At 46.1% G+C, this 15,089-nt stretch overlaps 1 protein-coding gene across 1 annotated transcript in view; it reads right to left on the reverse strand.

Annotated features, from left to right (window-relative positions):
• Positions 1-1,453: 1,453 nt before the first annotated feature.
• Positions 1,454-15,089, reverse strand: part of LOC140724101 (NACHT, LRR and PYD domains-containing protein 12-like) — a 45,227-nt gene continuing 31,591 nt past the window's right edge. The window contains exons 6-12 of the mRNA XM_073038587.1: positions 12,134-12,305; positions 11,970-12,035; positions 4,110-5,850; positions 2,957-3,043; positions 2,631-2,801; positions 2,308-2,475; positions 1,454-2,143 (exon numbers count right to left, since the gene is read on the reverse strand). Coding sequence (XP_072894688.1) covers positions 2,056-2,143; positions 2,308-2,475; positions 2,631-2,801; positions 2,957-3,043; positions 4,110-5,850; positions 11,970-12,035; positions 12,134-12,305 — 2,493 coding nt within the window. The 3' untranslated portion in view covers positions 1,454-2,055. The remainder of the gene's footprint in view (positions 2,144-2,307; positions 2,476-2,630; positions 2,802-2,956; positions 3,044-4,109; positions 5,851-11,969; positions 12,036-12,133; positions 12,306-15,089) is intronic.

Below are 15,089 nucleotides of genomic sequence, written 5' to 3' on the forward strand. Positions count from 1 at the left end.
TGGAAGAATGACAATATACAAACTTTAGTCCTGTATCTGGAATGCGGAGTGGAGTGGAGGACAGGCGTCTTTCTCCAAAGGAAAGAGTTAAACATGGACCGACACAACTTTCCAGTGGATAACATTCGACAGTCACCATGATATTTCATTGAGATAATTATTACTGATAGCGACTCATTGCCTTACATTCACCACACCAAAAGATTGAGCTCAGCATGTTTTGAAGGCGCAATTGATCTTGAATCTGAGGGCGCAACTCCCCGCCTCTGTGGTTGCAGTCCGAGTGTTGGATAGTTGGGAGAAATTGTTCTGCGACCAACGTCACTACTGCAGCGAACAGAACCGAGACTCATACCAGAATGACTCCTCTCTCGCGCTCTGTCTCATCAGTAGAGTGTGTGATGGGGTGATGTGGAGGGAGATTCACTCTGTGTCTGATCCGGTAGTGTGTGATGGAATGATGCGGAGGGAGCTTCACATTGTGTCTGATCTGGGAGTATGTGATGGACTGATGCAGAGGCAGCTTCACTCTATTTCTGATCTGGGGAGTGTGTAATGGGATTTTGTGGAGGGAGCTATAGTCTATGTCAGATCCTGGAAATGTGTGATGGGACACTATCGAAAGAGTTTCACTCTGCTACTGCTCCTGTGAGTGAGTGATGGGATGAGGAGGAGGGCATTGTATCTGAACCGGGGTGTCTGATATGACGCGCTGTTTAGCGAGCTTCACTCTCTGTCTGATCTTGGCAGTGTGGGATTTGAGGACGATTTAAAGGGAGCTTCACTGTTTCTACCCCATGTTGAGTTTGATGGGGCGGTGTGGAGGAAGTTTCACCCTGTTCCTGAACCGGCAAGTGTGACGTTGGGTGGGGCGGAGAGAGATTCTCTCAACGTCTGCCCATGTGAGTGTGTGATGTGACGGTGGAGGGAGCCTCACTCTGTCTCTGACAGAAGAATATTGATTTGTGACACCGGGCGTGAGATTTTCTCAATGACTGTACTTGGGATTGCATCATGGAATGGTGTGGAGAGAATTCCCTACGTTTGTCCCTGTGGGTGTGTGATCAGATGGTGTGGAGGGCGCTTCTCCCAGTTTCTGATACGGGGTGCGTGTGATAGGATGGTGTGGAGGGAGCTTCAATCTGTTAGTGATCCGTGTTGTGTGTGATGGGAAGATATGGTGGAAGCTTCACTCTGTGTCTGACCGGCGAGAGTGCGCCATGAGCTTCGGTCTCTGTCTGCTCCTGTGAGTGAAGTGATAGGATCGTGCAGAGGGAGCTTCACTGTGTGTGTGAACCTGGACATGTGTGAAGGGACGGTGTGGAGGGAGCTTCCCTCTGTGTCCGACGCTGGGAGTGTGTTTCTCCTCTAATGAGACTCAATTCTGAGACCAAGACAGGAACTTACTGCGATTTATTGATTTCATCATGACAAATCTAAATTAAAGAACATGTGAGCTTCTTACTTGCGGGAATAATTAAGCTGCTCCCGATTCACACAGTCACACACAATTAACTGACCGGCCACAGTGAGTAACAGGTTGAATAATCAGTCCCGCTTTATCACCGCCACTCTGCACCGGGGAACGGTTGATAATAAAATCACACTTCAGGTCCGTGTCTTGGATCGCTGCAGATCCACGGTCACTGCCGAGGGATCTGTCAAATTAACATCATTATATCGGCCAGACTGCCCAATGCACCGTCCTCAGCAAAGTGAAGAAAAGCATTCTATCCGGATAATCCCATCCAGGGACACGGCAGTCCCAGACTGAGCCCCGGTCCCGGCCTATTCTTGTCTGTGTAATTACCCACGGTCTCACCAGGGGCAGTCTCGAAGCCGGACATCCCGCGGAAGGAAGCAGCGCCGCCAGACAACAGGCGGATTACGTCACTGCGAGATCGCTTCCGATGTCACAGAGCGCGAGACCGGAGCCAGTTCCGTTCGAACGGTTGTGATTTAAAACCGGCGAGCGGCCATTAAAGGTAAGGGCTGCTGTTGAATGGGGGGGAGGGAGTTAAAGGGGAGGGCGGGGATGTCCACACATTCAGATGTTCACACGGCCACTGCCAGTCCGCGTCTGGGTTCCTGTAGGGATTTCAATTCCTTCCTCCCGGCCCGACTGAAATTATTGCTCCACAGGCTGAAACAGATGGAAGAATAAAGATGAATTAAACAGATTACAGAACAGTGTCAGTAACAGGGGACCAGTGGTAATATTTCAACAACATTCACAGACAACAATCACCAGAAAATCCGCAGATCCGCTGATATTTTACCAGATTGAACATTCACACAAACACTCACCTGATCCATTCCAGACTCGGGAGGGTCAGTATGAGGTGGCGGAGAGCAGGGACAGATCGGTCTGTGAGCGAGTTTGAATTCAGGCTCAGCACCGTCAGTGATGGGTTTGTATTGAGAGCGGAGACGAGATCCTTAGCACTAGAATCTGTGAGACGGACACGGTACAGCCTGGAGATGAGAGAGAGTGAGGGTGAAGGACACAGAGAGACAGGAGACGGTACAACCCACCAGATTTTATCAGTAACTAAATTACTGATCACATTAGTGTTCACTTTCAAACACTCAGTGACTGTAAACACAATCTCCCACAGTCTGGTGCTTACCGTAGTGTCTGTATTTTACACTCCGGGTTCCTCAGAGCCGCAGACACCAGTTTCACTCCTGAATCTCCCAGTTCATTTTCACTCAGGTCCAGCCCCGTCAGTGATGTGTTTGTACTGAGTGCGGAGGCGAGATCCTCGGCAACAGAATCTGTGAGACTGACTCTCTGCAGCCTGGGATTGAGAGAGAGTGAAGGTGAAGGTCACAGGGAGACAGGGGACAGTACAAATCCCCAGTGTTTATCAGTAACACAATTACTGATCACATTAATGTTCCATGTCAGTCAACCAGTGAGAGTAAACACAATCTCCCACAGTCCGGTACTTACCACAGTCTCTGTATTTTACACTCCGGGTTCCTCAGAGACGCAGACAGCAGTTTCACTCCTGAATCTCCCAGTTCATTCCCCCCGAGTCTAAACACAAACAGAAAAATTGATGAACAAAGTGATTCAAACTGTAGGTCTGAGGGAATTTCTCTCACTCGGATATTGCAGGAAACATTAAACCCTTCAGTAAATCGCCAATCGGAGTTCCCATCACTGTCAACGTCCCTCACTACCCAGCTCCAGGGCATTCACCAAATGTCAGTAATTTAGTCTGTCGGTGTGACCTTGTAAACTGCACATATTCCGTCTCATTCCCCAATGGTGAGGTAAACGTTCCTGATGTGAGATGGTCAGGAGGGGCGTGATGAAAAGTGAGAGAATGGTTTGTGACTGGGGAAATGTCTATGGGAGATGGAGGAAGAGATCCCACCTGAGGCAAAGGGATAGGGAGAGAAAACTCCCAATCTCCCTAAAGGGGAACGGGGAACAGAGATCCAAAAGTGGGGAGAGGATTGGGATGAGAGATCCCATATCAGTATAACGATGAGAAACTGTAATCCAATGGGATGAGATGATCCAGAAATAGGTCGTACACGAGAGGTGCGTCCGAACTGAGGACCACAATGGGAGATGAGATGAAGCCATGTGGTGTGGATATCTGGTAGTGAGCAAAGTCACAAAGGTGGACTGATGGTGATAGGCACACGCGGGGAACGGCAGGGGAGGACTATCACTCAATGGTATTTCTCTCCCCACTCGGACAGTCTGCTGACGGTCTCCTGTCCCTCACCGGGAAGGGGGTGCAAATCTGTGACCCACCCGCTGTAGTCAGTGTCACTATGGGTGTCATTAACAGTGAGAAGGAACATTGTCAATGGACGTGTCAGGGGCAGCGAGAAACACGGCCATTCCTGTGATTTACTACCATTAAGCCATTGGCCGTTGTTCACGGATCTGATGAACTCTATAACAACCCTTCACAAAGAACTCCAGAACTTTCCTGTCCTTGAGGAATTACTGACCTGGGCAATGTCTGGGCATTTTTCACAACTCTTCATAATCTGATCTACTACTGTTTTACCCAAATCCTTTTACATTGAAATAAGACAATAGAGCTGTTTCACAGTTCAGAGTGAGAGATAAATCAAATTACCCCAACTCCAGGCACTTGTGCAGTCCGGGAGCCAGCCGCTGGATTCCATCACACTGAATGTGGCAGCTCTCCAGGTCGAGATGTTTTATTGTATCGCAGAGCCCGATGACATGAGACAGGACCGTGCAGTCAATCGGGGTCAGTGTCATTCCACGGAATGAAAGTGTTTCCACAGATCCCATTGTGGCCTGAGCCAGCCCACGATTCTGAGACTCAAACAGGTAGTGCAATGTGTTCCTTTTACCAGCTTCACTCCTTGTGTTTCCACTCTGGCGTTTAACCTCCTCCTTCACCCAGTCAATCACCCGGCAGGTTGTTTCATGAGGAAATGGACCCAGAAACTCCTCCAGGCCCCGAGCTGTTATTGGCGAGGAGAGACCAGCAAGAAAACGGAGAAATAACTCAAATCGCCCATCTGTCATATTGCAGGCTTCAGTGAGGGATTTCAGGATATCCCCGGGATATGGATTCATAAATATTGCGAGTGCAGCTACAAACTCTTGGATAGTGAGGTGTGGGAATGTGTACACCACACAAAGGGCAGAATCCTCTCTCTCCAAAAGCTCCTCTAGGAAGCCCGACAGGAACTGGGAAGGCTGCAGATTGTAGTTGATCAAATCTCTATCTGTAAACACAATCTTCTTCTCGGACATTCCTCTGAAGGCCATCTGACCAACCCTGAGGAACACATCACGGGGGTTCTCAATCTCACGGCCGTGGTTTTTCAGGATGTTGATAATATAATAGGAGTACACTTGGGTGATGGTCTTGGGAACTCGCTGCGGGTCCTTGACTCTTTGTGTGAAGAACGGGCCCAGTGCCAGAGCGAGGATCCGGCAGTAGGAGGGGTTGTAGCTCATGGTGTACAGGATCTCGTTCTCCTCCACGTGTTTGAAAACAGCTGCCGTCGCCGTGTCATCTTCAAAATACCTGATGAAAAATTCCTTCCATTCCTCGCCAACAAATCCCAGGATTTCAGCCCAGGTACAAATCTCTGCCTTTTCCAAGAAATGTAACGCAGTGGGGCGTGTGGTTACCAGCACTGAACAGCCTGGGAGCAGCTTACCCTGGATTAAACTGTACACAATGTCAGACACCTTGCACCGGAATTCAGGATCTGTATACTGTGATTCTGTGTCTCTCCGACCATCAGCAAAATTGAGTCTGTCCTCGAATTCATCCAGACCATCAAATATAAAAAGCAACACCTCTGGGTGTTTCCAGACCTCTCTCAGGCAATTCAAAAAGTAAGGATACTGATGCAGTATCAGTTCCCTCAGGTTTATTCCGCAGTTAAAGTTGTTTAAATCTCGGAATTTGAAACTGAAGACAAACTGGAACTGTTGGTATATTTTTCCCCTGGCCCAGTCGTAAACAATCTTTTGTATCATTGTTGTTTTCCCGATCCCCGCGACCCCGGCCACTGCTGCGATCCTCCCGGATTTGTTTCCACAGAATGATCTTCCCAGTTTTTTAACAAAGCGCATCTGGAAAAACTCATCCGTCCGGATTTTGTCCAGCTCTCCTTGGAGATGTTTCTCTCTCCACTCCTCGTGGTCTCTGCCTCTTGCCAGCAGCTCATGTTCCACCAGTGCCCAGTCTTGAACAGTGGAAATGACCGTGAGCTCAGCGTATCGATCAACCAGCTGGAAAACCTTCACCTTCTCCCTCATCAGGATTGTGTTCGCTCTCAATGTTTCAGTCCGTGCCCGCAGAGTCTCCATGTGTTTCCGTCGAACATCTTCGAACGGACATAAATAAGTTATCAATGCTTAATCTGATGAACAGAACAATGAACACATTTTGCAAATTTAAAAACGTAAGGGGGTTCTTTTGTAACTGCGTATGTTAATCAAAATGGCTTCTTTGTTTTGTTAAAAGCAGGAATGCTTCTTTGTTATGATAAGTGCTTTCTCTCGCAGTTTGGGTTAAATTTACTGATGACGAGAATTGTATTCGTTTTTTAACCAATTGGGATTAATGTTATTCTCTCTTCTGGGTCTGTAAGCTATTGTTGGCGGGCTTTTGGGGAGTCAGCGCGAGGGGGGTCAGAGATAGATGGCGCGATGCTGTGAGCTGGGTGAGGAAAGGACCCCAAGCGGGGTTCCGAGGCCAGGAGTTTCGGCGTTGAGAGGAGACAAGGTCAAATGGGTTTAGTTGATCACTTCGGGTGGTGCTGAGCTGCGAGTCGAGGAGGTCTGAGGGAATCGAATGGTGGCCGGAAGACTTCGTTAATTGAGCTCCAACGGTTGTGCACGAAGTGGTTTGAACTTTGATAAGTTTGGCGCCTTTTTTATTTTATTTTCCTTCATATATACTGTATCCTTATTAATCACTTAGTTCTAGTAATATATATAAAGTGTAATCATTTAATTGCATATGTTGTACTGTCTGTTATTTGGCGGGGTTGGGGCCATCACACAACATCTACACAAGCTGATTACCCAGTTTGGCGGGGCCGAAGGCTGCTCCCCCTAGACGGAAGCGAGCTGAGCGAGCCTGAAGTGAGCCGGGGGGGTTACAAAAAATACACTTGTTAACGACATTTTTTGGGTGAAATCGGGAAATCAGAGATAAGAGTGTCAGAAAGTGAACGATCTTGCAGAAACAATTCTGATCTGATTCAGATTCGCTATTAAAGTCTCCGCTCTCCGCTCTGTTGGTAGTTTGCAGATTCCCCGGTGTTCCAGCAAGCACCAAGTGCACACGTGATTCTGGAGAGGAGAGTGTTGTGTGGAGCGGCTGGTTTCACTGCTCAGCTTCTGCTGAAATGTGCAACACTGCAGAGGGTTACAGTGGGCGGGGGGTGGGTGGAACATACTTCTCTGTTTTGCTTTTCTCACAATAGACCTTGATACTCCGTTAGGTTTAAACTCTCGGTGCTGAGCCAAAGAAAAATAACATAATTTCTGTTTCGAATTCCAGTCTGAGCTTGGCACTGTGTAACACGCTACCACACACCTGAACAGTATCCTCTGCTCCAAGGAGCTAGTACATGAACTCAGGCAATTTGCTCCCACCCCATCTCTGCAGTCCCCTCTGTTCCGAGAATCTGGTGCGTGAACTGAGGCAATTCCTGATGTTACGTGGAAGAGCAGGAAACTGAAGAGGATGTGGGCAGTAATAGGGGACTCTATAGTCATGTGCTATTCTGTGGACACAAAAAGAAGTCACAGATGGTACTTTGCCTCCCAGGTTCCTGGGCCCGATTTTTCTGGACACATTCACAATATCCTGAAAACGGAGGGCGAGCCACCGGGAGTCGTGGTAAGTATTGGTACCACCGACCTAGCAAGGGTACAGAGCATAGATTGAGGTATCAGATAAACGTGTGGCCAAAAAATTATATTAGGGGGACGGGAGTCAGATTTCCGAATAGTTGTGAGCACTTCTGGGGCAGGTGGGAACTGTACAAAGGTGATGGGTTGCGTTTGAATACGAGGGGTGCACAATATTCTTGCTGGCAGATTTATTAGAGCTGTTGCAAGTGTTTTAAACTAATAAGGCATGGTGATGGAAACCAGTATGATAGAGCTGAGGATGTGCCGCTCGGTTTAAATGCCGACTCAGCCGAGTATTAAATTGTACCACAGAGGCAACATGCGATTTTCGTCGGTATGACGTTGTGGGCGTAACTGAGTATTGGCAGAAATAAGGGCTTGATTGGGAGACTTACATCAAAGGGTATATTTTGTATCGAAAGGACAGGCAGAAAGACTTAGGCGGTGGTGTGGTTGTATTTTCGAGATGGAATTACATCTTCAGAACGAGGGGACATAGGGTCAGAGAATGTTGAATCATTGTGGGTGCAGATAATAAATTACAAGGGTAACAAGAAACATTATAGGAATCATATATAGTCCTCAAAATAGGCGCTAAGATGTGGAATTGAGATTGTAAAGGACCTGGAAAAGGCATGTACGAGTAATAGGGGTAATGATACTTTTTTTTTACTGGGGGACTTCAATGTAGAAAGGGAATAGAAAAATTAAGCCTACTTCAGTTGTCGGGTCACAGGAAAGGGTCTGTATTGTGATTGTGCTCGAGCTTACTTGGGGAAAAACGAGCTTAGATTGAGTGTTGTGTAATAACTCAGATCTTGATTTTGTGTGGCTCGGCGAGCTGGTTTGTTAGCTTGCAGATATTTCATTAACCAGCTAGGCAATATCATCAGTGCCACTTCGAATGAAATGCTGGTGATCTCTATTGATTGCCTTTTGTTTGTTGTGTGTGTGTGTGTGTGTGTGTGTGTGTGTGTGTGTGTGTGTGTGTGTGTGTGTGTGTGTGTGTGTGTGTGTGTGTGTGTGTGTGTGTGTGTGTGTGTGTGTGTGTGTGTGTGTGTGTGTGTGTGTGTGTGTGTGTGTCTGTGTGCCTAAACGGAATCAAAAGTCAGTGGGAAGCTGGATAATGGGAAAACATTTAAAAACTAACAAAAGGCAACTGAAAAGCTATAAGAAAGGTAAAGATGAAATATGACGCTAGACTAGCCAATATGTAAAGCAGGATAGCATTTGTTTTTGTTCAGTTATATAAAGAGTAAAATAGAGTTGAGAGTTGATATTGGGCCATGGGAAATAATATTGGTGAAGTCGAAATGCGGGACAAATAATTAGCAGATGAACTTTAGAGAAATAGAAAACCTATAACATAATACAGGCCCTTCGGTCCACAATGCTCTGTCGAACACGTACTTACATTAGAAGTTACCTAACGTTATCCATAGCCTTCTATTTTTCTAAGCTCATGTACCTATCCAGGAGTCTCTTAAAAGACCCTATCGAATCCGCCTCCATCACCATCGCTGGCAGCCCATTCCACGCACTCACCAATCTCTGCATAAAAACTTACACTTGACTTCTCCTCTCCAATTCCAAGCACCTTAAATCTGCGCTCCCTCGTATCAGCCGTTTCAGCCCTGGGAAAAAGCCTCTGACTATCCAGACAATCAATGCCTCTCATCATCTTATACACCTCTATCAGATCACTTCTCATCGTACGCCGCTCCAAGGAGAAAAAAGCTGAGTTCACTCAATATGTTTTGATAAGGCATGTTCCCCAATCCAGGCAACCTCCTTGTTAATCTCCACTGCACCCTTTCTAGAGTTTCCACATCCTTCCGGTGGTGGAGTGACCAGAACTGAGCAAAGTACTCCCAGTAGGGTCTGATCAGTGTCCTATGCGGCTACTGCGTACTTTGTATATGCCTTCGCTGTGGAAGACACTATCAGTGTACCAGAGTACCGTGAGTGACAGGAAGAAGCAGTGACTGTCATCACTATTACAAAGGAAAAAGTCATCTGTGGAAACCTAAAAATTTGAAGGTGAATAAGTCAACTGGGCCAGATGGACTATATTCCAGAGTCCCGAGAGAGTTTGCTGAAGAAATAACGGATGCATTGCTCATGATCTTTCAGTACTAACTTGATTCTGATATGGCCTCGAGGAACTGGAGGATTGCAAGTGTCACTCATCTCCTTAAGACGGGAGGAAGGGAAACGTGTGGAAATTATAGGCCAGTTCGCCTAACCATAGCGGTTGGGAAAATGTTCGACTCTATTATTGATGAGAACTAATGATCAAAATAAGCCAAAGTCAGCATTGATTTTGTAAAGGAAAATCTTGTGTGACAAATCTGTTGGAGTTTATCGAAGACAAAGCAGAGGCAGTGGACTTCATTTACTTGGATTTTCGGAAAACATTTGATAAGGAGCCACACAGAAGACTGCTTAACAAAATAAAATCCTATGGCATTACAAGAAAGATAACGTCATGGATAGCAGAATGGCTGACAGGTGGGACGGAGTGAGTGGGAATAAAAAGGGCCTTTTCTAGTTCGTTGCTGGTGACAACTGGAGTTCCTCAGGGGAAGAGCTGCTTTTTACATTGATTGTCAATGATTTAGATAATTAAATTGATGGCTTTGTGGCAAGGTTTGTGGAAGATATGAAGAACGCTGGAGGGGTAGTTAGTAAGTACTTGAAGAAACAATGTGAATGGAGTGTGTGTGGCATCCGTCGGTCTCCTCGAGAGACCATGGATCTGCGCCTGGGGTTTCCAGGGCGCAGGCCTGGGCAGGGTTGTATGGGAGACCGGCAGTTGCCCAAGCTACAGGCCTTCTTCTATCCACGCCACCGATGTTGTCCAAGAGAAGGGCACTAGGACCCGTGCAGCTTGGCACCGGTGTCGTCGCAGAGCAATGTGTTGTTAAGTGTCTTGCTCAAGGACACAAACACGCTGCCTCAGCTGAGGCTCGAACCAATGACCTTCAGGTTACTAGTCTGATGCCTTGTCCACTAGGCCACGCACCAACGTGAATGGAGTAGGACTTAGGTAAATTGTAAGAAACGTCAATAAAAAAAAGTGCATATACAATACCGCGTTGGGAAATGGCTGAAATGCATTTTGGTAAAAGTAGAAATGGGGAGAAGGTTCAAATATCACAGGTGCAGAGAAACTTAGGAGTCCTAGTGCAAGGCTCCCAGAAGGTTAATTTTCAGGTTGAATCTGTGGTAAAGAAGGCAAATGCAATGTTGCCATTTATTTGAAGGGGGAACAGAATATAAACGCAATGCCATAACGCTGAGGTTTTATGGACACTAAGCAGGCCGCACTTGGTGTACTGTCAACAGTTATGGGCTCCATATCTTTGCAATTATGTGTGTCATTGGAGAAAGTCCGGAGGAGATTCATGTGGATGATTCTGGAAATGAAGTGGTTAACATATGTGGAGAGGTTTGGCAACTTTGGGTCTGTACTCACTGGAATTTAAAATAATGCAGGGTGATCTACATGAAACCTACAGAATGTTGAAAGACCAAAATATTGTGGATGTGGTGATTTCTATGGTGGATATTTCCATAGCTAGAGGCTCCAGCCTCAAAATTGAAGGGTGATCCTTTAGAACAGAAGAAGAAGAAGGAGAAGAAGAAGAAGAAGAAGAAGAAGAAGAAGAAGAAGAAGAAGAAGAAGAAGAAGAAGAAGAAGAAGAAGAAGAAGAAGAAGAAGAAGAAGAAGAAGAAGAAGAAGAAGGAGAAGGAGAAGAAGAAGAAGGAGAAGAAGGAGAAGGCGCTTAACTCCGAATGGAGTAATTGGGACGCCGTCGTGACGGCGTTGTTTTTAGCAGGCTTTCTTATTTTTACGAGACCAGGTTGCTAGCTCGACGCTCTACACAGTACGGATGGAAAGCGTGTAAGGCAAACGGCTGGATTGGAACTCGGGAGCCTTTGCTTCGAACTCCGGAGCTGATGCCCCTACAAAGATGAAATCTTTTTGCCAGCGAGTAGTGATTTTATAGAATACTCAGGCACAGACTGCGCTGGAGGCCAATTTCGTGGGTATATTTAGGTCGGAAGCCGATCGTGTCCTGACAGGTCAGAACATCAAATGATATGGTGAGAATCAGATGTATGTGTTTGAGTCGGACCCGGGATCAGCCATGATGTAATGGCGGACCAGACTCGGTGAGCTGGATGACCTAGTTCTGCTCCCATGCCTTGTGGTATTATGGAGGAATAACAGCAAATCTCATCTCATCTTCAGATCCGAGGTGTGGTATTTCCCGTACCAGTGGTGGATGTTCCAATTGGAATGGTTTGGCTTCAGCTTGGTCAGATCTCGGGATATTCGGCGCTAGGGAAAGAGGGAACGCCGAGGCTTCCTCTGACTGACGGAAAAGTCTGCTTATAAATGTCACAGAGATCTCTGGGTCGCAGCCCGAGGCCCGGAACATGCGACGTGTTGTCACACATGCAATTGGTTTCCTGTCCTCCAGCTTCAGCCAAACTCTAACAATCTCCAAAGACAAGAACTCAGAGACTCAGAATGAAATAATGACTTTGAGATTTCCATTCCATCGCTTACCTTTCAGATGCTTGGGCAGTTCAGATAAACCCCGCTCAGTGTCCATGTAGGTGAACTGGCCGTCACCTGTTCAAACAGAGTAATCTGCATGAAGTCTGTTCTGTGTAATACTGTAAATTCATCAGCATTTACATCTGTAACACACAGTGTATTGTTCACCGTACCTCGTTCCCGTATTTCATTCAGTATTCTGCTCAGCTTCGGTAAATGGTGGTGTAGTTTTACAAAGGATTCCCACATCACCGTCCGGGCCCCGGAGCCCTTCTCCATCACCAGATCCAGGAGGAGTTTGGAAGCGCCCGCTCTGTTTCCCTTCTTCGCAAGCTCAGTCACGCTCTGTAATGAAAAATGGGGAATATATTGAGGAGCGGAGGGATGGGTACAAATCTACCACGAACATGGACTGAGCAAGCATATTCTGCACGCCACATATCACTAATAGGCATTGAAGTGTTCGTATTAGGAAAGAGATTTTGAAAGAAGTGAGCGGGTTCAGTCACGAATTTGTGAACGCCTCTGTTTGCGGAGCAATTATCTGCTTGCCAAGGGTTCAGTGGAGCAGACATCACGTGAGTGAGCCAGAGATAGAGTGGGAAGTTGAGATTTTAAATCAGAGAGCGTTCAGTGAGCGGAATTGGAGCTTTTCATTAGAGTTTGGGCAATTCCTTTTCTTTCTTTTTCACAGTTAGAACAGTTGGAATGCCAGGCAGGAAAGCGGAGAACTATTCCTACAGGGTGTGTCAAGGCAAAGAGACCACCGGTATCCCTGAAAACTACACCTGCAAGAAATGAATCCAGCTGCAGCCTGAGCGAAGGAAATGGAGCTGCATCCAGATGAACCCAGGGTATTCGAGGAAACTGAGAGTTTGGCTGACAGGCTACACAGTACGTAGGTAACTGGGTGGACTGTCAGGATTTGGAAATCGGAAATGCAGACACTGCAGGACATCCCTCTATAACAGGTAACTAATAACTTACTGTTTCAGTAATACTAGCAGAGCAAAGCCACAGAGATTATGCCCCTGCCACTGAGTTGGTTTTTGTGGTTCAGAAAGGGTGAAAGCAGTGAGTTGCACAGACGGGGAATACAATGGTCAGGAGAACAGATTAGAGATTCTGTTGATGAAAACAAGATTTCTGGCGGTGTTTTGCCAAGGTCAGGGATATCTCGCTTGGAATCTGAAACAGATTCAAGGGCAGGGTGAGCAGTCAGAGGTCAGGGTTCACATCAGCACCAATAGCAGGGTAGGAAATGTGAAGAAGTCCTGGAAAGGGAGTTCATGGACGTAGGTTAAAGCGCACGATATCCAGGATGGTGTTCTCAGGATTGCCACCCTCACCACCTGCTAGTGAGGCATGAAATAAGATGATAATACAGTCTAACGTATGACTTTTGAGATGGTGCACGATGGACGCTTCAGATGTTTGGATGATTGGGCTCTCTTCCAAGGTAGTTGGGACCTGGACAGACTTGATCATTTTGCACCCCAACTGGAGGGGTACTGATACCCTTGCGGGAAGGCGTGTTAACGTTGCATAGGTGTTAAACTAAAGTTGCAGGGGGATGAAGAACCAGAGTGGATAGTGGAGCAGTTGTGTGGTTAGAGGTTGTCAGTCCTGCATTCAAAGCCAGGAATCTAAAGGAAGAGCACAGTGATCCAAATGCTCAAACATGTGTACTATTTGAATACAAGGAGTATTGTAGGAAATGCAGATCAGTTTAGAGCATCGATCAGAACATTGAATGACAATATCAATATAATTTGGTTGGAGGAGGTGCAGGACTTAGAAGCTCAGACTTCAAGGGTTCCGTTGCTTTAGACACAATTTGATAGAGCAGGAGGGATTAAAGGAGATTTGTCATAACTCGTCAGGAAGAATGTGACTGCATTGCTCAGAGAGAACAAATTGGAGAGCTCATCCACTGAGGCTATATGGGTGAAACTGGGGTTTAAGAGGATCAAATTTGTTGAGAAATCACAGGCAGTTACCAGACACATAGGGTTAGGATACTAAGCTATTGTAACTTTCCATTTATTGACCGGAACACCCATACTTTAAAGGGCTGGATAGGATATTGTTGGTCAAATGGGTTCAAGGAAGTTTCTGTGATCAATACATTGAGGTCATAAGTACAGACAGTTCATTCTGGAATTCTGATAGTGTACATGACAGGACAGATGACAGAGGTGTGCGCAGGGGAACACTTTGGATCTTGGGATCATAATGCCAGCAGTTTAAAGATAATTATGTAAAAGGGTAGATCTGACCCTCTGGTTAAGAGTCTAAATTGGAGAAAGGCCAATTTTAATTGTATCAGAAAGGATCTGATGAATGTGGATTGGGACAGGTTGTTTTCGGGCAATGCTGTGCTTGGTAAGTGTGAGGCATTCAAAACTGAAATTTTGAGACTGCAGATTTCAAATGTATAAATGACCTCAAGTGAAGAGTGTAAATGTTCCTGGCAGACGAAAAGGCAAGGGTAACATGTTTAGGGAACAACAACAACACAGACAAAATGCTGGTGGAACACAGCAGGCCAGCCAGCATCTATAAGGAGAAGCAATTTCGACGTTTCGGGCCGAGACCCTTCGAGACCCTACACAGCCTCCTGGCCTGCTGTGTTCCACCAGCATTTTGTGTGTTTTGTTGTTTGAATTTCCAGCATCAGCAGATTTTCTCGTGTTTGATGTTTAGGGAACCTTGGTTTTTGACAGATATTAAGACCCTGGTGAACACAGAGTACATAGCAAGTATTGGCAGAGAATCACAAATGAGGTACTGAATGAGTATAAATAAATCAAGAGATACTAAAGGAGAAATTCAAGAGGGTATAGGTACGGCATGTTTGCTCTAGCAGATAAGGAAAAGGGGAACACCAGATCATCAAATATATTCAGAGCATAAGTATAGCAACAGACAAAATTGGTCCTCTTGAAGTTCAGAATGGGCATTTATGCATGAAGCTGAAGTAGGTTGGAGAGATCTAAATTAGTTTTGCAGTTATATTTACTCAGGACACATACAGTGAGGCAAAACAGCAGTGACATCATGGACTGTAAATAGATTACAGAGGAAGCAGTGTTTGCTATCTAAAGGCAGATCAGGCAGGATAAATCC

The sequence above is a fragment of the Hemitrygon akajei genome, unplaced genomic scaffold, assembly GCF_048418815.1.
Source record: "Hemitrygon akajei unplaced genomic scaffold, sHemAka1.3 Scf000161, whole genome shotgun sequence".
Lineage (NCBI taxonomy): Eukaryota > Metazoa > Chordata > Chondrichthyes > Myliobatiformes > Dasyatidae > Hemitrygon > Hemitrygon akajei.